At 37.0% G+C, this 24,888-nt stretch overlaps 1 protein-coding gene across 4 annotated transcripts; it reads left to right on the top strand.

Annotated features, from left to right (window-relative positions):
- Positions 1 to 5,912: 5,912 nt before the first annotated feature.
- Positions 5,913 to 24,299, top strand: LOC105698047 (neogenin; the record flags this gene model as incomplete). 4 transcript variants are annotated; one of them, XM_023433393.1, is given in 26 exon segments in its annotated part: positions 5,913 to 6,081; positions 6,398 to 6,537; positions 7,121 to 7,288; positions 7,789 to 7,911; positions 7,999 to 8,161; positions 8,824 to 8,951; positions 9,076 to 9,235; positions 9,352 to 9,467; positions 10,265 to 10,436; positions 10,691 to 10,841; positions 11,049 to 11,177; positions 11,278 to 11,484; positions 11,722 to 12,013; positions 12,126 to 12,284; positions 12,783 to 12,988; positions 13,466 to 13,621; positions 13,754 to 13,916; positions 14,433 to 14,627; positions 14,828 to 14,866; positions 15,481 to 15,613; positions 15,944 to 16,176; positions 16,955 to 17,059; positions 17,409 to 17,620; positions 17,920 to 18,133; positions 18,210 to 18,349; positions 18,519 to 24,299. In XM_023433393.1, coding segments are annotated over 26 exon segments (4,172 nt in total), but the record flags the coding sequence as incomplete, so codon positions are not given.
- Between the last annotated feature and the right edge of the window lie 589 nt (positions 24,300 to 24,888).

The following is a 24,888-nucleotide window of genomic DNA, read 5'->3' as shown; positions in this document are numbered from 1 at the left end:
AACGGAAATGATATAAAATGTCGATAATTCTTTTTTAACAGCCGCGCAACCGATGCGCCTTTATTTTTATTTGTATTTTCACTTTGCTTACACTCGATAATTACGATCGTCATTATGTTTGCATACTCTGGGCAGATTTCTTAATACATCCTCGACTGGTTTTCTCGCCGAGGTTTACTTTCTACTTTTTACAAAGTATTAAACCGGAGCGTAATCGCAGGTTTTTATTGCTGCTGTTTCGTGAATTTTACAAAGGTTATAAAATCGTTGAATTTCGGGAACGGAATTTAAAAAAACATTAACACGATGGGGAAAATTAATATTTCCTATAGCTTTTCTTTATCGTTCATGTTTGAAGAACTGTAGTTTCCCGCGCTAAACTTAAACAATGCAATTCAAAGAAATATTTCTTTTGTTCAGAAAAATTATTTTTTGAGTATAGTGATATCTTCTTCCATTGCGTACAGTTTTAGAACTGTCATAAAATATTGTAGATTCAATTAGCGGCAAAGACAGTCGAGATAATCGGCAGAGGTTGTTCCAGGAATCGTCTGCTTCATAATGTAAAACTTGAATTATCAAATTGTTTCTTTGGTACTATTTGAAGGAACTATTTTATCAGTAATGTGATATCTTTTTCCATTGCGTACACTTTTAGAACTGTCATAAAATATTGTAGATTCAATTAGCGGCAAAGACAGTCGAGATAATCGGCAGAGGTTCCAGGAATCGTCTGCTTCATAATACAGAACTTGAATTATCAAATTGTTTCTTTGGTACTATTCGAAGAAATTCTTTTCTCAGTAATGTGAAACCTCGTTCCATTGCATACATTTTGAGATCCACCATAAAATATTGTAGATTCAATTAGCGGCAAAGACAGTCGAGATAATCAACAGAGGTTCCAGGAATCGTCTGCTTCATAATACAAAACTTGAATTATCAAATTGTTTCTTTGGTACTATTCGAAGGAACTCTTTTCTCAATAATGTGAAATCTTGTTCCATTAGGTTCGGCAATAAAATATTATACATCAATCAGCGATAAAGACAGTCGAGATAATCGACAGAGACTCCAGGAATCGTTCGCTTCATAACGTAAAACTTGAATTCTTGGGGCTTATTTAGGAGTAATTATCAAAATGTTTCTTTCGTACTCTATTCGTACATTTTGAGATCCGCCATAAAATATTGCAAATCAATCGGCGGTAAAGACAGTCGAGATAACAATCGGCATAGATTCCAGGAATCGTCTGCTTCATTATATGAAACGAACGGACGTTTATATTCCACGCACGTGGCAGGTACATTAATCGACGTGAAATTCATTTTGCAGGGACTAATTTGAATCAATTGTAGGGATATTTAATCTCCCCAGAGTAGCGTGCAATCTTGCCGAGTGATTGATCATCGGCTAGCGACTCTAGGGACATTGTATGAAACCGATAATCAATTCGATCCGTGCCGATATTTCACTTGTGACAAAAGAAATGAAACGTTTTCATTATCTGCATTTCTGAGCCCGCGGTGCTGACAGATACGTAGTACTTTCGACTAATAAGAAAAATCCACCGCCCTCGGGAATATGACTTTCGGCCTGATTGTAAGACTTCGACTTCTCACAATGAAAAACCGTCAATTGCTCGAACGTTAATCACGTAATGAAAAGAAAAGTCGTAAAGAATCCCCGTTCAGATTTCCTGCAGTTTAAGGTGATATGAAAGAGAGCCTATATATATATATCTGATAAGTCAAATTGTTGGAAAAAGTATTCTCCGAATTGAGTGTACCAATTTCTTTGAAATTTTACCACGTGGATATGGAGGCCCTAAAGTAGATCCTGAAACTCATGAAATTTAATTTTTCATTAAGAATTTATTTACTTATCATGAACTACAACTAACGTGGCGTGGTCCGACTCGTTTCAAATTTTACCACGTGGATATGGAGACCCTAAAGTAGTCCTGAAACTCATGAAATTTCATTTTTCATCAGGAATTTATTTATTTATCATGAACTACAACCAGCATGGCGTGGCCCGACTCGTTTCAAATTTTACCACGTGGATATGGAGACCCTAAAGTAGTCCTGAAACTCATGAAATTTAATTTTTCATCAGGAATTTATTTATTTATCATGAACTACAACCAACATGGCGTGGCCCGACTCGTTTCTAATTATACCAGGTGTATATGGAGGTCCTAAAGTAGTCCTGAAACTCATGAAATTTCATTTTTCATCACAAGTTACTTAGCGCCTTTCATATCCTCCTAACAATATGTATCTATATATAGTGTCCTGTACTGATAGTTAAGACAAAAATTGCGACTTCTCAAAGACGATTAATAAATGTCATATGTGTCATCTGATATGTGAAACGTATAAAACGGAAAAAAAAAAAAAGATCAAAATTACAGTCAATTGCTTTCGTTTCTATTTATACCCACTTTCAATTACGTGATGGGCTGTAAGATCTTTCTAGGGGAATCGTTAACCTCTCGTCCCTCCTCTAGGTTATGTCGTCGTTGAAGGGTCAACTCGAGATTTCTCCCTCGATTAATCCCTAGGATTCCCCAGAAATAAATCGGTGTGTATCGTTAAATCGTGATGAATAGCCGCTAATGTCAAGGGGAGACCTAACGGTGGACTTAGAGACTTGGATTTTATTACCCGTACGCATTCCCATTCGCCACGGTAATAAGTTTTCATAGCTGGTTCATTCCTGCTGAATTAATTCAGAAGTACAGTATATGTATCAAGAAAGCCATCCACTACGTATTTTATTATCTAAGAGCATTAAAGGATGCCTTCATGATGGAAATTTAATTTCTGCCGATCTCTAATTGGTTTGCGCAATAGATCCAGCCTTAATTTTGTTTCACCCCTTGGAACACGGAACCATCTCGACATATGGGCGAAATTCCTCTGTCCGTGCGGGCAATATTGAACCAAACGTCGGACGCCAGTAGCCAAAGGGTCAATCGTCATTTTTTCTCTATGAGAAGTTGTACTCTCTTTTCTAGGTTAGGTTGTCGCGAAAGGATCATGGAACTTATAGAAATGGAAAAGACATGTTAGAGCGAGGATGTCCCGAGGAGGTTAGAGAGGCAACCTTCCATCCCTGAACTTTTCCGGAAGTGCTTACTACCTACGTGTAGAATGTCAGTATTTCTTTATCTGTAACAATGGCATTCCAAATATAATTTTAACAATTAAAGTAGCAACGGAGAAATGATATTATAAATATAATTTAGCAATGAAGAAATGATATTACAGATATAATTTAGCAATGCAGGTAGCAATGAAGAAATGATATTACAAATATAATTTTAACAATTAAAGTAGCAACGAAGAAATGATATTATAAATATTATTTAGCAATAAAGATAGGAATAAAGAAATGATATTACAAATATAATTTAACAATTAAGGTAGCAACGAAGAAATTATATTATAAATATAATTTAGCAATGCAGGTAGCAACGAAGAAATGATATTACAGATATAATTTAGCAATGAAGAAATGATATTACAAATATAACTTAGCAATGACGGTAACAATGAAGAAATTGTATTACAGATATAATTTAGCAATTAAGGTAGCGATGAAGAAATGATATTACAAATGTAATTTAACAATTAAGATAGCAACGAAGAAATGATATTATAAATATAATTTAGCAATTAAGGTAGCAACGAAGAAATGATATTACGAATATAATTTAGGAATGAAGAAATGATATTAGAAAGATAATCTCTTCGTTGCTACGAGTAAAGAAATGAACTTGGACCAATTCAAAGAATGAAGCAAAAAATGAGTAATTTTGTAGAATTTATCCGATTCGAGTTTAGAGAACTGTCCCCGGGAGCTTGAATTTGTCTAAAATGTGGACTTTTTCGCTGAATGTAGAGCCGAAGGATCCCTTCAAATCTACCCAGCTCTGACCCTCGATCCACAATAGTAACGTCCTCTCAATTTCCATGAGCTCTACCGAAGGGGTCACCCCGAGATTTCTCCGGGAGTTAATCCCGCGGATTCTGCACCGAGATAGATCGGCGCGCTTCGTCGAGTCGTGACGAATAGTTCGCGGGAAGAGAGGGCGCTGCGGAGGAGAATTTCGGTATTTGTCCTCGTCCCCGCGTCTCTGGCAGAGGGTGCTCCTGTAGGGCTGCCGCGTCCCTTTGTCGCTCCCCCTCGACCCTCTCGTCACATAACCTCGATTCTTTCCACCCCCCGATGCTCGGCTCGCCCACGCGGGCGTTCGAATGGCTCGTCGGATGTCGGAGAGGCCGAAATACGATATCGCGCGCAATCGAGCCTCTCGCCGAGAGGGTTAGGGTCGGGCCCGATCGTTAGCCTAACCTCACTTTCTTTCGAGTGCCCGCGGGCCACTTCGCGTCGGGTCTTGCGCCCTCAATGGCCGCTATTATGCCCGCCTGCTATCACTTGGCACGACGTTACGGAATTTCGGGAATTAGGGGGCCCGCAGTTTGAAAACGCTAACCTGGCTTGCTTCGGAATACGCAATGGCGTAGACCAGCCATTTTTTTGCTCGATATCCTTTCGGTTCCTAATAGGGGACATCAATTAGTTTCTTGATACCACAATACGCAGTGGCGTAGAGTGTATGTTTGTTTGTTTTTTTTTATAATTTATTTCTAATAGGGGACATTATGACGCCGAGCCATCATGCTCGGAACGAAAATCCAGTTTTTGGAATAAATAGTCGGTATATAAAAAAAAAACGATTACAGCACAAAATTAGCACATAATTTGCTCTTCAATTTGGTGTACTTGTTTTTAACTATCTGTCTTGTTTGAGACGGGAACGTGATGGCTTGACGATGAGCTAGCACGCTCGGAACGAAAATCGAGTTTTTGGATAAAATGGTCGGTGTAAAGAAAAAACGATTACAGCACAAAATTAGCACATCATTTGCTCTTCAATTTGGTGTACTTGTTTTTAACTTTCTGTCTTGTTTGAGATGGGAACGTGCTAGGACGGCCAGACTGAAATTTGAAATTTCGGAAAAATGGTGGGGGTACATAATTAATTAATTCAGCGCAAAATTAGCACGTAATTCCTCTGTATTCAGAAATCGTGAATTGGGATGTTGCCGTGCTAGCTTGACGCACATGACATTAATTATAGTTTCACTAGCTGTAAAGATGATGAGTTTCTTGATAACACTATACAGTCGGTTTATTTGGTTTGCGCAGCTATCGGGGAGGAAGGATTGCAATTCCTTTAAATTAAACTAATTTATAGCCAAATTGTTATATTCATTCGTTGGTAATAATCCTTGTTAAGAGACTAATATAAGACATTCGAAGAGAGGCGTGGACAGTGACGGTCATGAATGCCTCCTCTGCAGATACGGCATCGCCTGTGCAGGATGGAAGGGCATTGATGTCTCCCAGTGTACATTGTGTCATATATTACAATATGATATGGATATTGCACATGAAGCATTGCAGGAAATTTAAACGGCATTATTATTCAAGCTTTATAAAGCATATGTTTCATGAGAAAATGACCATTAACCGTGTACGTTTATTTAGTTTGCGCAGCTATCGGTGCGGGAGGATTGCACTTCACCATCGAGCCGCAAGATGTCGTGGTGGAGCATTATTATTTAAGCTTTATAAAGCATATGTTTCATGTAGAAAATGACCATTAACCGTGTACATTTATTTAGTTTGCACAACTATCGGTGCGGAAGGATTGCACTTCACCATCCAGCTTTATAAACCATATATTTTGAGTACAAAATGACCGTTAACCGTGTACGTTTATTTGCTTTGCGCAGCCATCGGTGCGGGAGGATTGCACTTCACCATCCAGCTTTATAAACCATATATTTTGAGTACAAAATGACCGTTAACCGTGTACGTTTATTTGCTTTGCGCAGCTATCGGTGCGGGAGGATTGCACTTCACCATCGAGCCGCAAGATGTCGTGGTGGAGCAAGGAGGAGCGGCGAGATTGGACTGCAGAGCGAAAAGCATCTTCGGCGAACCCACCATTCAGTGGAGGACCGACGATGGCCAGCTGGTAACATACATCGGAGATAGCTATCGGTACGAATCTTATGCTCCGATACATTTCGATACCGAGGAATATCCCCATTTACTTCCCTCCTTCCTTTGGCTTCCGTAGCTTTCATCGAGGATAGCCGCTGGCACGGACTTCCTGCTTCGGCTGGAATATGCTTATCGAACGGCCCCGGTTTTCATTCCTTTCATGTCTCCGCTTCGTGAAAACATTAATTGATATATTAAAATCTACCCAGATAGGCAAAAGTGACGCAACATTTGCATGAAATTTCCCATCTAGATCGTAACATCGGATAAGATTTTCGACGTAAGAGAAATTAATTCCATTTCGCTTCCGCAGGTCACAACTGGCCAACGGATCTCTTTACATCAGCAGCGTTTATTCCGGCAGTCCAGAATTGACCGGAAGTTACCAGTGCTTGGCATCTGTCGACAATGTCGGGGCCATTGTCTCTCGCACCGCCACCATCAAACTTGCCAGTTGGTTCCCCTGATGATGAATTAATTACCTAATTAAGCTCAGCTACGAAAGCGACGTAACTTAAATTACTCGCCCCTAGATTGTCCATTTAACTAGAAAACTATATCGATGCAATTTAATCCTCTCTGAGTGGACTATTAGTGCGTAAGGCTCCAGTGAAATTATAAATTTCATGTCTTAACAGTGAATTAATATATATTTATCACAAATGTCTAACTTGATCTAACGTCAGGTTATAGTTTTGTAAAGTTTCATGGGGAAATTAATACACACTAAACCTATATACATATATAATTAAAATATCATAAATTTACGAGATTATCTTTTTAAGACTGTTCACTGGGGAAAAGAAAAAAAGTTGGTTGGCTCAAAGATACGTGCATTGTTACAACGAAATCCTGCGTCCAAGGAAATGTCGGATTGAGTTAAGAAAGTTTCTTTAAATTATATAAATTGTTTTTGCAATTATAATATATATATATATAGGACGGGGGTAACAATACATATATTTGTGTCGGTCAACTAACCTTTTTTCTCAGTGTAACCTTATCGTTGAAGTCTAATGAATATTTTTCCTTCAAGGTCTACCAGGGTTCGACAAAGAACCTCAAGATACCATGGTCTATCCAGGACAGATCGCGTATCTTAGTTGTGCTTTGCCGACGTCGTCTAACCTCTTGAGGATTCAATGGCTCAAGGACGAGCACCCGCTTTTGCTGGACGAAAGCCGCATGACTATCCTGCCATCAGGTATACTTTTCTTCCATCTACGAGGAGGACCAAAAAACCTGGGAGCCAGATCTTTATGTCGGAGTCTTCCACATTTGCTTCTCCATTTTTTTTTTTTTTTTTCTTTCTAACTTACTAGAAAGCCACCAAGTGCTTACATACATTTTCTCTATACTTGAAGAACTGCAATTTTTCACGCAGTTAAGGTGATCTCGCTGAAAAATGTATTTGGCTCGAAACTCTGCCGAGTTTCTTGATACCAGAGATGAGCGGGGAGATATTTTACGCCATTATTTGAAAGGGAGGCGCGGCCCCCTGGCGCCCTCTGCGCTCTTACACCTCTGTAAAAATTGGAACTACTTTCAAAGGGGAGAAGTCTTCCTGATCGGTAAAACAGGGTATACGTGGGTGCCACGACGTAATCTCAATCGTTCACGCATAACAACTTTATTTCGTATTCCTAGTCTTCTTTCCCAACCTACGTTGATGTTTTTAACTAACTAATTGTTTAATTATTTTAGGAGCCCTGGAGATCGATGAGGTTAGAGCGCAGGATGTTGGATCGTATCGATGTAATGCAAGTGGCTTCGGACAGTATAGGCTTAGCAACAAGGCGCAGCTCACATTGTTAACCAGTGATATAGGTGAGTTCTCGAGCTCGGCTTTATCTTAATATTTATATTCAATAGAGGAATTGTTTTTGTATATCATTTAATTATTCATTATTATAGATCAAGGACAAACTCGTCCAGTGTTCATCGCAAGGCCTACGCAACAAGTTGCTGTCGAGGGATCGAACATCACTCTTGAGTGTGCAGCAAATGGAAATCCAAAGCCAGAAATTCTGTGGCTAAAAGATGGAGTCGCTGTTGATCTGTTAGCACTCGATTCTAGGTATAAATCGACAGGATTGATAAATATGATGATTCCCTTTAAAGATACAAAATTACTGTTTTTTAAATCACGATTTTTTTGTAATATTTCCATTATTCAAATAAACTCGATTAGCAGATTAGGTTAAATCGATATTAATTAAAAAAAACTATCATAACTTTATTCCGTAATGATATACGATCGATATAATATATGATCTGCTAATTTCCATTTTGTACATTAAAACATCTGCAAATATTGCTATAGAAAAAAATTTTTTTTTTATACGGGCTAGTACATTTAGTTATGAATCGACATGGCAATCAAAAAGCATCCAAATTAGTATTTTTTATTAAACATTATAATAGTTAAGCTATGTTTAATATGTTTACTGTTCGCCTGGAGATACTTTATAATATTTTCATGTTCATGTACATCAGCATGAACAGTGCGATCACTTTGTGTAGTGCTTAGAATCGTGATTTAAAAAAAAAGGAATCAGTTGATTAAAATCAACTATTTTAATCATGATTTTAACCAAGTGATTTAAATCAACTCAACCCTGCAAACCGATGCATTATTTTGGTTCATACAAATATCTTTTGATTCATCGTCACAGAGTATTAAGTACTTATAATTGTTGGCTTCGAGAACTAATGTTTTGAATGCATTTCTTGGACAAGGTATCACAGAGTTGCAGCATCCAGTTTAAATATCTCTGATATTCGAGAGATGGATCATGGATCATATCAGTGTCGAGCAGAGAATGACGTCGATACCGATGACGCAGTCGCCGAAGTTATAGTCCAAGGTAATTCCATAATATTTAAACTTACAACCATCTTCATTTCAACAGACCGTAAGGCAATAATTATGTAATTAACTTGCCGATTACTCTTATTATTAATCTAAATAAGCAATCTTCGAATTTATAGTACCACCAAAGTTTATTAAGAAGCCAGAGGACAAAGTAGCTAACGAAAATCAAGACCTTGAATTGGAATGCGAAATTTACGGCAAGCCAGAGCCGAAAGTTACGTGGCTGAAAAACGGAGAACGCATTAATTTCAGTACTTATTGGCAGCTTGTTAATGGGTACGTAAATATTTTAATTGCAAAAGTAAAAGCTTTCAAAGGTGTGGGTAATAATAATGATATATCTCCTGTGTAATATTGTAAATTAGTTGTTTACAATTGACTCTTTCTTTTAGTTACAATTTAAGGATCAACGGATTGCTGCCAATCGATGCAGGAATATTTCAGTGCATCGGCGTGAACCCTGCTGGTAGTGTTCAGGCTTCGGCAAGACTGACAATTAACCAGCCAAGTGAGTCTTTAAAGAGCGTTACGCATAAAAAAGTTAGAAAGAAAAAGATCATGAAGACAATTAGTTCCTAAATATGAGGGAAATCAAGCATATGCTCGAGCGCCTCCTCAATTTTTGTCCAAAATCTTCTCCTGGAATTTATTTTAATAACATATTCCATTTATTTTTCATTCTGATTATTAAATCATGGAAGTATTTCTTTCTTTTACTCCTTTAAGATGTTATCGTACCTAGATATCAGGTTTGTACTAATTTACTTTCACGTTAACCATTTATAGAATCATGTTTTTATATCTGCGATAAGCTCGAGTATATTCCAAAATGAATTGATTTTTTTCATTGTTTTCCCTTAATTGATTTCTTTTACTTATATTCATTTTATCATTGAAAAGGGAGCTGTAAATTTTCTATCTAGTTTATTGAGTTTCACTTCGTTTCAAGTTAATTTTCTTTACCATTTTTAATTTTAATTTTTCTCCTCTTACGTTTCCCCCCATTCCTACTAACTACATTGACTGTTAACCAACCGGGAAAAAAAAAAAAAACCCTGAAAATATTAGAGAAAGCAAACTCCCACAAGTCGACGACTCCGAAGCCGTTGCCAAAAAAGAAATTATTGTTGCATCGACAATTGTACAATACTACCTGGCAACATCCAAGTACACTATTGGGTCACACGCTCTCAGCGTTCACTCCAAATCCCCCATTATCCATAAGCCCTTCCGATGATCCAGCAGATCTTCCAGGATCCATCGGTAACCCTAATTCCCTTTACGATCCAAAGTCCCATTTTCTAGATGACACCGAAAGCCTGGAGTCCATCGATAGCAGCTTACCAACTGCTCCAAGGAATCTAAGTCTGGTCATCGTCAAGACAAGATTTGTGACTCTACGATGGCAGGAACCAGAAAGCACAAATGGAGACATTTTGAATTATTATATTTATTACAAGCAGGAGGGTTCGCAAAGGTAACGAGTTCCATTTGCAGCTCCGATATTAATAAAAATTTTGCATATTGTTACACTCTATGATGCATTTCTTAATACACTTTCTGGCCACTGAAAGCATCGTAGTTCTGCTTTCATTTCTTTGTTTTTTTTTAAATTGCAGAAAATATTAATACTGGATTTTGCGTTTTAATTAAAATAATCTAAGTTGTGTATTCTTAGTCAATGTTAATGAGTCATAGTGATGTAATTCTTAATAAATTTTCTTGGTTTAGAGAAAGGGTTATCACTACGCCACCAAATCAGTTGGAAGCAGTTATCGCAGGCTTGCAACCTAGTGTGACGTACCAGTTTCGTGTGGCAGCACATAATTCTCGTGGAGCAGGAGTGTCCAGTGAAGTTCTTCATGTTACTACCCATTCAGAGGTATGATACTTTCCATTGTCATTGTTACGATGACAAATACATATCAGAAATGTAAAGTAATAATAAGTGTAATATAATATAACTCTATGTAATGTAACACCTAAAGTGTAAACGTAATATTGTTTAACTTCCTTATTTAATCCTTGTTTAACCCTTGCCATATTAGTTAACAATTTCCCAGTTGTCTTAATAAAGCTTTATCGTTAGGCTGGTGTACCAGGACCTCCGACAAATGTAAAAGGCCATGCACTAAGCAGCGTAAGCATCGCTTTATCCTGGGAAGAACCACAAGTGGCCAATGGAAAAATATCAAAGTACCTCATAACATATACAGAGGTCAGTAATACTTGTTAATACTTTTCTGTAATAAAGATTTCTCTAAAGTTTTATATTTTCCGGTATAAGTTAAGTAATTGTAAAAATCTGATCATTTTAGGGGGACAATGAAGAAAAAAGTATTGAGACTACAGGAATGGCTTTCGAATTGGTGGAACTGATACCACACACTACATACAGTATCTGGATACAAGCTGTTAATGAAAATGGCCCCGGTGTACCCAGCGCTGGGACTGTGGTTCGCACTTACAGTGCAGTACCTTCGCAGCCTCCTCATAATGTTACTCTCGAAGCAGCCAGTTCAACAGTAAGACTTCACTTATGAATACAAGTTACCATTCGACTCATTTTTGATGCCTCGATCATCATTATCTGATATTTAAACACATAAGTTTTCCATAACCCGTAGAGTACAAAGCCTACTTTCGAAACTTCTCCTTGTTTTAATTCATCCATTGGAACCACTATTGTTTTAAACTAAGTAGCTTTGTAGCGAAGTCGAATTCGTAGGTAATCTATTAAGATGTGAAATTTCCATTCGCAGAGTATCATTATAAGATGGGAGCCGCCTTTGGAGGGTCAGAATGGAGTTATCACGGGATACAAAATTCGCCATCGGAAACAAGATCGTCGGTATCATTCTAGCATTGTAACCACCCAAGGGAATCAACGACTTTATGTCTTGAATGGTTTGGAAAAGCACGTGACGTATCAAGTGCGTATGTGTGCTTTTAATGTCAATGGTACTGGGCCATGGACTGAATGGATAACCGTGGAAACATACGAGAACGATCTGGATGAATCGAAGGAACCCAATGCTCCGAGTAACCTTAGAAGTAAGCTCAAGAATACCCTAATCGATGTGTATCGTAGAGTGCATTAAGTGAAATTAGTTATTTTACTTTCATTGTAATACTGTTTGTTGAGCCAGTGCATTCTCTTTTACAGCTAAAGCAAACTCAGATTCGATAGCAGTTTGGTGGAGTCCTCCGAAGGACCAAAGCGTTAAAGTCAGAGGATACATCATCGGTTGGGGCATAGGCTTTCCAGATGTATATACTAAAGTTCTGGATGGGAAGCAGCGATATTATATCATTGAGTCTTTAGGTACTGATCGGGCATTTACCGCTTATTTAATGGATTTTAAATTAAACAATATATGGATATCGTTAATACATGTACTCCTGGTAACGATACCAAAAACTTAATTTATCACCATTAAAGTAACGTCCTCTGAGATGTTTTCGTGAAAATCTTAAAAGTGCGTTTTTGCTGTGAAATTGCGCAATTCTTCTTTCAAGAATTGAAAGAATAAACTATTACAACAGTATCGGTCCATGATAGAAGCCTGTAACTTTGTACGGCATGCCTATTTTGTTATGCCAAATGTACTGTATTTCATTAGCGAAGAATCATTTCTGTTGTTTGATTTTTAGTTTCGATTGAATACCGTTTAATATAATAAACCCTTATGGTTAACAAAAAATCGCAGAATTTTATAACACTAGGTTCTTACTCTGCCTGACGATATACAGCAACTACTTTCAATTTCGATCCCATAAAATAATTAAAATGCTGTGAACGAATTTTACTTTAATTTTCTAGAGCCCATGTCGGAGTACGTAATCTCGCTTAGAGGAAGGAACGAAGTCGGTGAAGGGACTCCAGTTTATGCAAATGTAAGGACCACCGAGAGGTCTGCAGTCGAGTCAGTTGTACCATTAATTCCACCAGTAGGGCTCAAGGCAATAGTTCTTTCTGCTACCACCGTTGTGTTATATTGGACAGATACAAGTCTTCCAAAAAGTCAAGTAAGTAAAAAGTCAAGTACCATCACTTGATGGTACAATGGCGGACATGAATGCCTCCCCTGCAGATACGGCATCGCCTGTGCAGGATGGGAGGGCATTGATGTCTCCCAGTGTACATCTAAAGCTCTACTGAACGAAGCGTACTTTCATAACGCCAATCATGGGTCCATGATAATTATGTTATACGAGTCTTCCAAAAAGTCAAGTACCATCACTTGATGGTACAATCGCGGACATGAATGCCTCCCCTGCAGATACGGCATCGCCTGTGCAGGATGGGAGGGCATTGATGTCTCCCAGTGTACATCTAAAGCTCTACTGAACGGAATGTACTTTCATAATGCCAATCATGGGTCCCTGATAATTATCTCTTATCTGAGAAATAAATATCCGTCTAATTGAAGTGCCGAGCATTGTCGTTAAGGTGAAGTTTATCAAGAAATACTATTAATCCATTATTTTCTCTTTCCTTTCAAGTATGTAACCGATACTCGGTTTTACGTTGTACGTTACACCCCGTACTACCATGGCAGCGTTCCACGATACAAGTACCACAACGCAACCGATCTGAATTGCATGATTCAAGATCTAAAACCCTACACTCAGTATGAGTTCACCGTAAAGGTCGTCAAGGTATAAGATATTAGCGTATTACAAATATTAATAAAAGCCTCGTGTTATTTCTTCGTAGTTTTAAGTTGTTCGTTCACTGAAATGGATGGAGAAATGTTGGTTGCGAGGAATTAAGAGAGGTTGTTTGATTAGGGTCGAAGGGAGTCCCCGTGGAGCATGGTGGTTCTTAATCAAACTCAAGAAACTATACCTTCCTCACCTCCTCGTGATCTTACTGTACAAAGTGTCGACGATCGTCCAACTTCTGTCATGCTACAATGGCAACAACCGAAACAGCCAAATGGACCGATCACTGGTAAGAAATTATTTGATCTATTAAGCTGATATGAAAGAGTCAGCCTATCTATATCTGAGAAGTCAAATCGTTCGTAAAAGTATTCTCCGTATTGGGTGTACCGATTAGTTTAATATTTCACCATGGGAATATGGAAGCCCTAAAGTAGATCCTGAAACTCATGAAATTTCATTTATCATTAAGAATTAATTTATTTATCGTGAATTAATAATGCGCGTTTTCGATGTTTTACGCTTCTTGGAGGCTTAGAATCGAAAATGAAGAGTTTCAGGACCTAGCTTGAACAATTTAAAATACCGTAGAAATGGAATATTGCAGAGTTAGATGGAAAAATATGGAAAATAATTTCCCCAACGATTGCAAGAAAATGCTCGTCTCGGGGGTAACTCCTGTTCTTGGAGGAAAAATTTAGTTGCAGCTAAACGTCACAAATGGCGACGCTGGTCCTAAACAGTCGTTAGAATATTGAAGAAGATCATGAAGGAAGAAAATTAATACGTAAACTTTTTTTTAAAGGGTATATCATTTTTTACTCGACCGACAATACGAAGAAGGACCGGGATTGGCAGTTGGAGGCTGTTATGGGTGACAAAACGGAGTTCATCACGAAGCCTCTCAAACCCAGCACGACTTACTACTTCAAAATACAGGCGAGGAACTCGAAAGGCTATGGACCATTTTCTGCAATGGTGTCTTTCAGAACTCCTCAGAGTAAGTATCCAAAATGACTCGATCCAACCATCAAGCACTGTGTTCTTCAATGTTTTTCAGTGCAACTATTCAAGGCCTCTTATAGTACTTTAGTTCGCAGAGGCATCTTTATGTTCAGATTCTTCTGTCCCTTTTATTTCGTCGTACTTATTCATGAATGTTAATTATTGTATTCCTTTTTTTGCACTTTTCTACGCTAGGCAATGGCTCGGATATCTATGACGAATTGCATGGCCGAGGTAAGATGTTCAGCTTCAACTTTGCCATTATTTCATTATTTATTTATCCTCGGTGATTCGTCCGATTTCCCGAGGATCACTGGCATGAATGTTGTTTGCCTTATTTTTAACTGAATCTTAAAAAATACATTATATTTTCTCAATGTATCACCGTCATTAGTACTTATTTAGTGCCTAATTGTTGTATAACCAGGAAAGTCTGTAGAAATGTTACTACTAACTTATTGAACATAGTGTTTGACGGCTCAAAGAATCTGAAAATATCTGGAAACGTGAGATTCCATTGTCCATGAACAATCTTGAGATGTAACAATGAGATATTTAATAGAGTTATTTTCAACTTTATTACATCCGCATATCTCGACAAATGGAATTTCGCAATTCTGGCCTATTACAAATGAATTCTTTGGCTACTTTATTCTTTTGGTGCAAAGTACTTTTAATGTGTGTCATTTTATGAATCTGTATATGTCTACTGTTCCAACTGAATTAATTTACACGCCAATTGCACCAAAAGGATTAATATGTTTGGAGTAAAAATATATTTTTTCTTCGCACTTTATATATTTGGTATTGGTAACGATTGATCATATATTGTATGTTTGTTTCTACAGATGGACGAGGACTTTCTGGGATGATAATATACATTATAATTGGTTGCTCGATAGTGCTAGCCACTGGTGTGGCTGTAGTCGTTGTGGTAATGTGCTGTAGACGTAACCCAGACTCTCCGGATCGTAAGAAAGGGTATGTATCGACAATCCAAAATTAAATCGCCCTAACATAGAATGTACAAAATTAAAAACTTTACATGGCAACAAGTATTACAAAGAGTATGAACCATTTAATATTACCATCTCAAAAGATTCCAAGTCAATAAATCTAATAAAGTAAATTGTTATAAATTATTTATCAAATGTTGTGCAAACTGCTTCCTTTGATATCGCACTGATTTTGTTCAAAACCTCTTTCGACACAGCCAAACTTAAAAGATTTATACTGGATCATAAAGTGAACTATACATTAATATAAAACGATAAGACTTTGTTTCGATAGTTATTGTTTCGTTGGTTGCAGTTACATGAAGGACTGTAACCAAAAAACAAATATAAAGCCCCCGGATCTATGGATTCACCATGACCAGATGGAACTTAAGGCTTTGGAAAAATCATCGATAAATGGAGAGGCTTCGACCAGTGGAGTGGTCAGCAATACTCTGCCTAGATCTGGAAATCAAGATTATAATACAGACAGCATACACCTTAATTCCAGCTCTCTGGATAAACGGACTTACGTACCAAGTTACATGGGTGAGTCGAATAAGCAATCAAGTAACAATTAATCATCGATCCACTCAACGGGGGAACATATCAACTCTAACCGAAGAAATAACTTTGCTTTGGTGAAGTCTTCGTAACTTTCTATGATTTTTTTTCCAGCCTAGCTCGTTTGCAATTTCACTGCGATATGGAGAATCTGTTTCGAGAACTGACTTTGACAAAATGCAATTCTCCGTCATGCTCGATAACTCCTGTTTTAAAGTGATCATTTAAATGTTCTTCTTGAACATGAACTTTATCAATGTATAGGACGATTCTGTCTTATTTATGAAGTATTGTTAATTAATGCAACTTGTCAAAATCAGTAAATGAAACAATATCTTCATATCACCTTAAAGTGGCGATGAAAAAGACTATGCGTTGTTCCCAGAAAACTTTCATTCTAACTTTTTCCTTATCTATCCACCAAACATGGTAACGTAACATACATATAATAACATTTATTATATATCACGTTATTCCAGTGTTATGTAGCTGTAACATGGTGTGCTTGGTGGGTGAACATTATGCGTTTATTTTCTCTGGATAAGATGCTTAAATCCATAGTATAATTTTCCAAAAGAAAAACGGTTTATCAGCGTAAGACTCCTGAACTTATCATCGATACTAGGGAACAACGTGTGATCTTTTTCTTGACCTCTCTAATTTTTATCGCCAGCTGGTTCTCCTAATTTCTTTAATTTCCTCCTGATTTATTTCTCATTTGGAAAATGTCGTTTTCTTTTCCCCTTTGTCCCATTGCGAGCAGGTAACAACGAAGAGAAGTGCTCGACCCTGACTAGGCAGCACGCTAGGTCCAGCCATAAGCCTAAACTCATTACTCTACCGGTTGACAGTGCACCATTGCATCAACGTAAGTAATCCGCAAAAAGGATTCTCCATCTACTCGGGTCGAAATTTCAAATCTTATCTCGAAGAAGTATAGGTATTTAAGGTGACCGTAGGTGCTGCCCCTTGTAATATATTTATTAACGAAAGACGTGTCAACGAAGCAAAAGAGATTAACCTCGATAAAGCATAAGTTAAATAATTCCCGAATAAAATCTTTCTGCACGTACTTAAAGATGTAATCTTAACAAAAGAGAGATTCACTTGTAAAGTGTATTAATAATTATATTGGCGTACTAGCGTTATTAATTATATCTAATGTAACACTGCCATGTTATTGATTAAAGAAGATTCCACTTTAAACATTGTTCCAGCTATAGCTACAGCCACACCGATAGTGAATAGCAGTATGTCGCAGCCAACTATTCATGGCGCCTGCGCAGATGTTCCATCGGTGAGATCAAACTATCCACGAAATGCTGCACAATACAGCCTCAGTAGAGCTCACATTACGCTGGAGCCTACACCAGAGTCCAGTCCGGATTCTTGTAATATGCCTAGCTCGTATGAACCTCTTCAGAGTCAGGTATCGATACTTTGTTTATTAATTGAAAAGATTTTCTTGGAGTTAGTTTTTTAACGTACCACTTGAGTATTCAAAATGACGTTCCCACCAGAAAGGGTATAGATGAATTTTAATATATTGACCTCGATTAAGTTTCTCAGCGCCTTTCATATCATCTTAAGGGTTCCTTGACCAAGGGCACCACTTTGGAACGTGGAGGAGACTCTACGACGCGCCACGTTACAATATATTTATAACGTACATTATAGGTTATGGTATCTACAAAATATGTGTCGGATTAATTCTGTGTCGTTTTGCAGCTGTCGTACAGTTCTGGTGCACAATCTTATGGTGGAACAAGTCAATATGCCCCAGGTCACTATGGGAGTGGTTCACAAACTGCGAGCAGCAGTGGTGGATTAGACTCGAGTGGTAGTGGCAAGAGAATGCAGGGACATCCGTTGAAGAGTTTCAGTGTCCCTGCCCCTCCACCACAGTCTGCACCTTCTACACCAGCACAACAGAAACATGGTGGTAAGTTCTGATACGGAAAGCCTTTTTTAACTTCAATTTATACAGTCCTGTGTTAAATTACTTTCCTTTCTCGTAGTGTCACAGGTGACTGTGAGGCCTACGATGTCTGGTAGTCCGTACAAGAAACCACCATGTGGTGGAACGCAGCTACAGAAGAATCGTCTTGCCTCTGTTCTAAACCCTTCTCATACTGCGGAGGAGATAGAACGATTAAAGGTATGATCATTTTTATACCCCCTAATTCATGACTTGGGTAGATATCCATCACCCTTGTTTTTCATTGATAAAAGATTTCCTATCAGTAGTAAAGAGGAATGTTAGTAAGAGAAAGAAAAATACTGTGGTAATATTCAGCTCTGTCGTTAATATTAATTTTATTCCTCAGCCATCGTATAGTACCGAAGAGCTTAACCAGGAAATGGCGAATCTCGAGGGCCTCATGAAAGATCTCAATGCCATCACTGCATCAGAATTCGAATGCTGAAGTGTGTGGTTCCTAGTGTAACGTGCCATGCCTAAACCAGACTAGTATCGGGGGATCGAAGAGTATCCCTTGATTTAAGATTAGTGACGTTAGTACTTGAGAGACAAGAAGTAGAAGAGGAATTACGTAATTCCGCCTGAAGAGGACATTCGTCGTATTACAGGGAGATGGCACCGAAGTGTTCACTTAGATTCATTGCTATGGATCGGTGGATTCAGTGATCGAAGAGATTATGATCGACAAGTGTACGAAGAAGTGTACTCTTATATTCAGGGCCGTCAGGATGTTTGAATTTTATTCTTATGAATTTTGTTTCTTAATTTATACCGGTGTGATTGTTTCTGCATCTTGAAGGACCGACATGTCGCTCTCAGTAAGGGTCTCTCTGGTACTAGCGTTTTGCAGCTCTGCTTGCCACTTCGTGTGCTTCGGAAGACTTTTTTTCCCAAGTGGAGTGCACCGAGGCCTGTGAAACTCCAGTCAAGTCTGAGAAGTTTAAGCGAAGGAAGAGGACAAAGACTATGCCTATGCTTTTATAATTAAAGACCGTTGATCAATCTGCTAAATCCTCACCGATCCCTTCGGTGGCGAAGGGTTGAGATTTCGAAGCTTGCCATTGCTATCGATGTTCATCAATGTGCTTGTCTCCATCGAGGAGATGGCGTTCTTGCCTATTGCCTAATTATTTAATCCGAAGCTCTGAAGTGATTCTTCGGAGGGACTGAAATGTCCATCCTGTGCCGGACACTGAACCACCTAAATGATATGGACTCTTGCGAAGTGGTTGCATCCTTGATGCTTTGGTGCATGGATTTTCTATACAGGTTTGGAGGAACAATTTGGTCCACGCGTGGCTTTGATCTTTCATCTGCAGAATCCATGATCTGCCGAGAATTTTCTATAAAACAGACTGCGAAGACAACTGTTCGGCAACCATTTACATCTAAACGTTTTCATGACCAGAGCTACGAACAACCAACAGCATACTGCATTTCTACGAAACAATTTACCGTCGCCGCACAAAGTAAATTTTACTTTTAACTTAAAATTAGAACAAAAGATACGCTTATTTTAATTTCGCGGTAGCATTTATCGATACGTAATTGTTATATTTTACGTATGGTACTATAATTTTCTATATCGACGAGAAACTTTGCAATGCAATAGTTTAAGTGCGCCGAAGACGTGGCGTATCAATTAGATGTCTTTTCAATTGATACGTACGATATTGCTCCGTCATTTCTCGAAACGAAGACAATTACCTCTGCCTATGGAAATGATTAAAAGACGAGTTGATCGTTATCGATGCATCGAAAAAGATAACAGTTTTCATTTGAAGCCTACATTTTTTACAAGAATTAACTAACGTTTTAATTCAATTCGTATATTCACCGTGAATTTGGAATTAAAACAAATAAGGATATTCTAATAGCACAAAAGAAAGTAATTAAGTTAATAATTTTTGTACAAATACGAAGCATGCGTGGACCTTTCGACATTACATAGTTCGATTTAAAATGTAACATCACAGCGAAGAAATCATGTTCTTTTTTTTTTTTTTTTTGTATCGACCAAGGAGTCTATCTTCTAGACTTAAATCTTTCTCACCGAGATTTCCCTTGTATAATTTAAAAATCAATTGAAATTCTTTACATTTCATTTTCTTACATCCTTCGCTGTGGACTGGAAATGTGTAGATTATACTTTCGAGGGCCTTAAAAAGAAGTTAGAGCTAAGTTATCTTTCTTCGAAGGTATTGCGGCAGCTCGCACAAGAGATTCTCTAGCGTTAATAAACGACAATTCGCGACATTAATGGTGTACTTTTTAATACGTTTTTTTTTTTTTTTCTACAATTTCTTACGAGCATTCCTACTTAGAATTAGAAGTCTTCGGATGATAATTAACTTTAGCATTGCGTCAAAAGCCTCTTTCAATTGACATCACCGAGCTAGAGAGATTATAACTCTTATTCTTCTTATTCTCTCATTCATTAATATTGCGAATTGTACTCGGTCGTTTTATAATTAATTATTGTTTAGTAGCTCGATCTCATTCAAAGGAAGGAACGTTAATTTAGAAATTAATGTCTGCACCGGCGTTATTGTCTTAGGATAAGGCCACATAGAACGTTAATTGTTAATGCAAAAAAGCCAATTTATTACGTGTTTATTGCCTACGCTTGTTGGTCTTTACGCCACACCATAGAGACCTGTAAACATGTCAATTTAGTAGTAACTTTTCATTAAAAAAATCTCTCAGTAAGGATGAAATGTTTCTTCTAAATAATATTGATTAAAAGATACCACTTGAAAAACTATTCACGCAGTTTGACGTAATATATTGACGCACATATGTGCAGAGTAGAGAAATAGTCTCCGTCCAATATTTGACTCGATAATACTTAAAAGCTTGTATGGAAACTTTTTTATCACCCTATATTAACGAATTAATGGCAAAAATTGTCAGATTGAAGTTAAGTAATCAGTCTCAACGTCGACTGTCAAGGTACTAAATGCTGGAAAGAATATTTTTAATATTCTGGCTCGCAAGCTAACACTCGCAGCAAGTTTGGAGAAGTTTGGACAAGTTTGGAGAAGTTTGGACAAGCTTGTTTTTTAGATTAGGCCAGCAATCAGCATTCTATGTGGCTCTTTACTCCTAGGATGCGTGCGTGTACGTCAGGCTTTATCGAAAAAGTATCGGAGTGCATGAAGTGTCTCGAAACAAGACTCTTCGATTCAACTGAGCCTTTCGATGGATTTGATAACGAACTTTGTTTTAATTAAATAGACTACTGAAATATTTCTCATGAATTGAAAGGCTTGGAAGCTTGGATAGGTATTTTCCAGACACTTTGTAAAAATTAACTCCGATAGGTCGATAAGATTTTGTACCTCGATTAGGTAGCTCGAACTCACCAGGAATTCGTCTCGTTACGAGACGAGTATTAATTTAAGAGAGCTATAAAGAATATTTTCTATCTTGATATACATATATACACACTCGCGTTTATATAAATATATACATACGAATGGCGTCGTACGTATTATACATTGAATTTCTTAAGACAGGTTTTGTATAAGACGAAGCTCATTGATCCTTACAAGAATTTTTGTACGAGCCAGTTACAACTGATCGATGGCTAATCGAAGGAATCTTTTTAGGAGCTTTCAAAGAAATTTCATAATCCTAAGGATGTTGAAACATTTCGTTTCATCGAGTCATATTGAGAACAACCCATTATCATGCGTCAATATTTTTTCATTCATTACTAATTCCTTTCGCTTCATGAAAAGTCTCATCCACAGAAAAGAAAAGACTCATCGACATAAATATTGTCTTTCAACAATGAACTGAACCTTGTCGAAGCTAAATACTTGAAGGCTCTTCATTCAACCGAATGATAATTAATATTCGACACACATGTAGATTTTTCATAAAGTTTTCTACTCTACCGTAACTTGAAAGTTTCATAGTAATTTATCGATGCAGGACTTTCTGCAGAATGGAGCATAAAAAGACTGGAAAGTAATACATAACGCTGGTACAGAAAAGAATTTTATGAATACGACCTTGGTTCCGGAAGTCTGCTTGTATCTAAAAATTTCAATTAAGAAAAAAAAGAATACGATAATAGGCTTCGGCACAAATTAAATATTTCATTAATGTTAAGAACTCTTCGATGTATAGAAATTTACTACTGAGATCATCGTACACTTTTATAAAGTGCAAATAAAAATGATTACAATGACTTTGTCAATGCAGGCATGTTATAAAGCTTCAATATCCGGCGAGAAATTCCAAACGACCTAAGAAACATTCAATGAAATTTTGAATTTCATCCTTGCGAGACTCCTTCGCACATTTATGGCAAAGTCTGAAATGACGTAGAATTATATTGAATCATAGGTAAAGTACTAAAATACCATGTACGGCGTATTTCATGTACTGTAAACTGCATTTACATGTTCCGTGATCATTCTCATGTAATTTAAGGTGATATGAAAGGGTCATTCTATATATCGAAAGATCAAAATCTATGAAATTTATAAAACTTTTCTCCAAACTGGGTGCACCGAATCATTTGAAACATCAGCAAGTGATTATGAAAACCCTAAAGAAGAATGTAATGTGTGTGAAATTTCATTTTTCACAAAAAAAAAATGTGAATAACCCTTTCATATCATCTTAACAGCGAATCGTGGAGTGAAATTTCCATTGCCATGTACACCCAATGTTTTCTCTTAACTTTTATTCTTATTCTTCTTATGTAATTCCAAAGCTCGTTACGTATGAAAATCCTGAACATGTATGTTTTCTTTCCGCTACCAAATTCCATTGATCAATGAATAAGATCATTTTTTTAACTTTTTGTACAGGCGTTTTTAATAAATATCTTCCAATGTAGTTATTTCTTCATGAAGAAGATTATCTACTTGGAACATATCTTTTGTATTTGTTAGCTCCATGTTAATTATCCACTTGATTGTTTCCTTCGTTCAAATAATATTTCCTAAATTGTGGATATCATGAAATGTTCCGATGATAAAAGTTTCCAAATTTTTCTGCTGGAAGGATCGGACTATTTAAATAAGCTATTTAAAAATCATTCCACGATACTTAATACTTTTTAATACTTTTTCACAATACCTATCTCTCATTTTTCATCCTCGATTACAGTAATTAAATTGACGAATTCTTCGTCAAACATATTATCGATCATCGTTACTTCTATCTTTCACGTTTTGCCCCTTTTATTGAATCGATGGAATTTGAGGACTACTTCTTTACTCCGATATCACCCAACTTTCAATTTCCTGTTCGGGCCAACAGAACAGCGAAGTATCTTAAGGTGATATGAAAGTGTTATTTTATATATATAAAATGACACTTTCATGTCATCTTAAAATAGAACCGGAAAGAAAAGACAGCATGTATATTTGATGTATGTATAGTACGAGTACAGCATAGGTATAGATATATATATATTTAAAAGAAAGCCGTAATGAATAATTGTTAAAGTACTAGTAATAATTTTTCGAGAGACGCACATTCTCGAAAGCCAGGCCTACGGGAGGGCCTAAGAAATATTTTACCACAAAAGTATAATTAGCGTAATTATACATATATACATACACCATATATATATATATATTTATATTCTCTATACAATTACTATTTATTTATCGAAGCCACTAGTCGAAGGGACATAGTGGCGATTGTAAAACGAATGTTTGCGAAACGCCAGAGGCTGGTCGCTTTCTGTAAGGATTATTATCTTTTACTATTACTTATTATTAAAAACGTTTAGATTATTGCGATGATTATTTTTATTGATATTATTACCGTAGCGCCCGGTTGGTGGAGGCGGATCGGACGTGTTAGCGTATAATAAGTAATAAGTATTGTAATTCTGCCGATAATCGAAGACTAAAAACGCGACGCTATCACCGACTGTACATAAAGGAGATATATTAAATAGGGAAAGACGTACTAAGCGTTAACAAGGTAATCGATTATTTATGTAACTGCCGCTCTACCGATTAATAATTATATTGCTATATTTGTACGATATATACACGGCCAATCCCGCCCCCTGAGAACATTCGTAACAAGTGTGTGATAATATTTGTAAAACTTGATATCATCTAATAAACGGTCTTTTATGTTCTTTGCAAAAGATTGCCTGGAGATATGCTAAATTGATAAGATTTCAAATGTGACGCCATACTTAGGTCCGGTTCCACCTCTCCAATGAACCGAAGTTTATGAACTACCCATGTTGACTTAAAAAAAAGAAAAAAATGGGTCCTGTTGAGTGATCCACCTAAATCTGGAAAGGAACGCAAAAGGATACTCAAAACAGAACAATAAAAAAATCCAGGAAGTCTGAGATTAGACTACGAATAAGTTACTAAAAGTCAAGAATATTAATGGGACATCGATCTCGTTAAATTCACTGAATTTTTTATATCACTAAGTGTGCAAAAATCCATCTAAATGAAGACTCGAGAAAATATAATCAAAACGATTGTTCGTCGTCTCTTCCCGTCAATCCTGATAAAATGACATACGAAAAAAATGGGAGAGGTACTCGAGTCTGTCGATATTTTTTAAATATGTATTACATTCTTATTTACATGTACTATAATTAGAAGTTCAAGAATATAATTTGCTTATCATGTCATGTAAGCATGAATTATTTAACAGTTTTCAATGTTTAATAATGTAATATAACCTCGCAATAACAAAAACTAACCTGTACGTCC

This window comes from Orussus abietinus, unplaced genomic scaffold (assembly GCF_000612105.2).
Source record: "Orussus abietinus isolate OABI.00-Male unplaced genomic scaffold, Oabi_2.0 scaffold13, whole genome shotgun sequence".
Classification (NCBI taxonomy): domain Eukaryota; kingdom Metazoa; phylum Arthropoda; class Insecta; order Hymenoptera; family Orussidae; genus Orussus; species Orussus abietinus.
The sequence above is the reverse complement of the archived record's forward strand: the minus strand, read 5'-3'. Positions and strand labels throughout refer to the sequence as shown.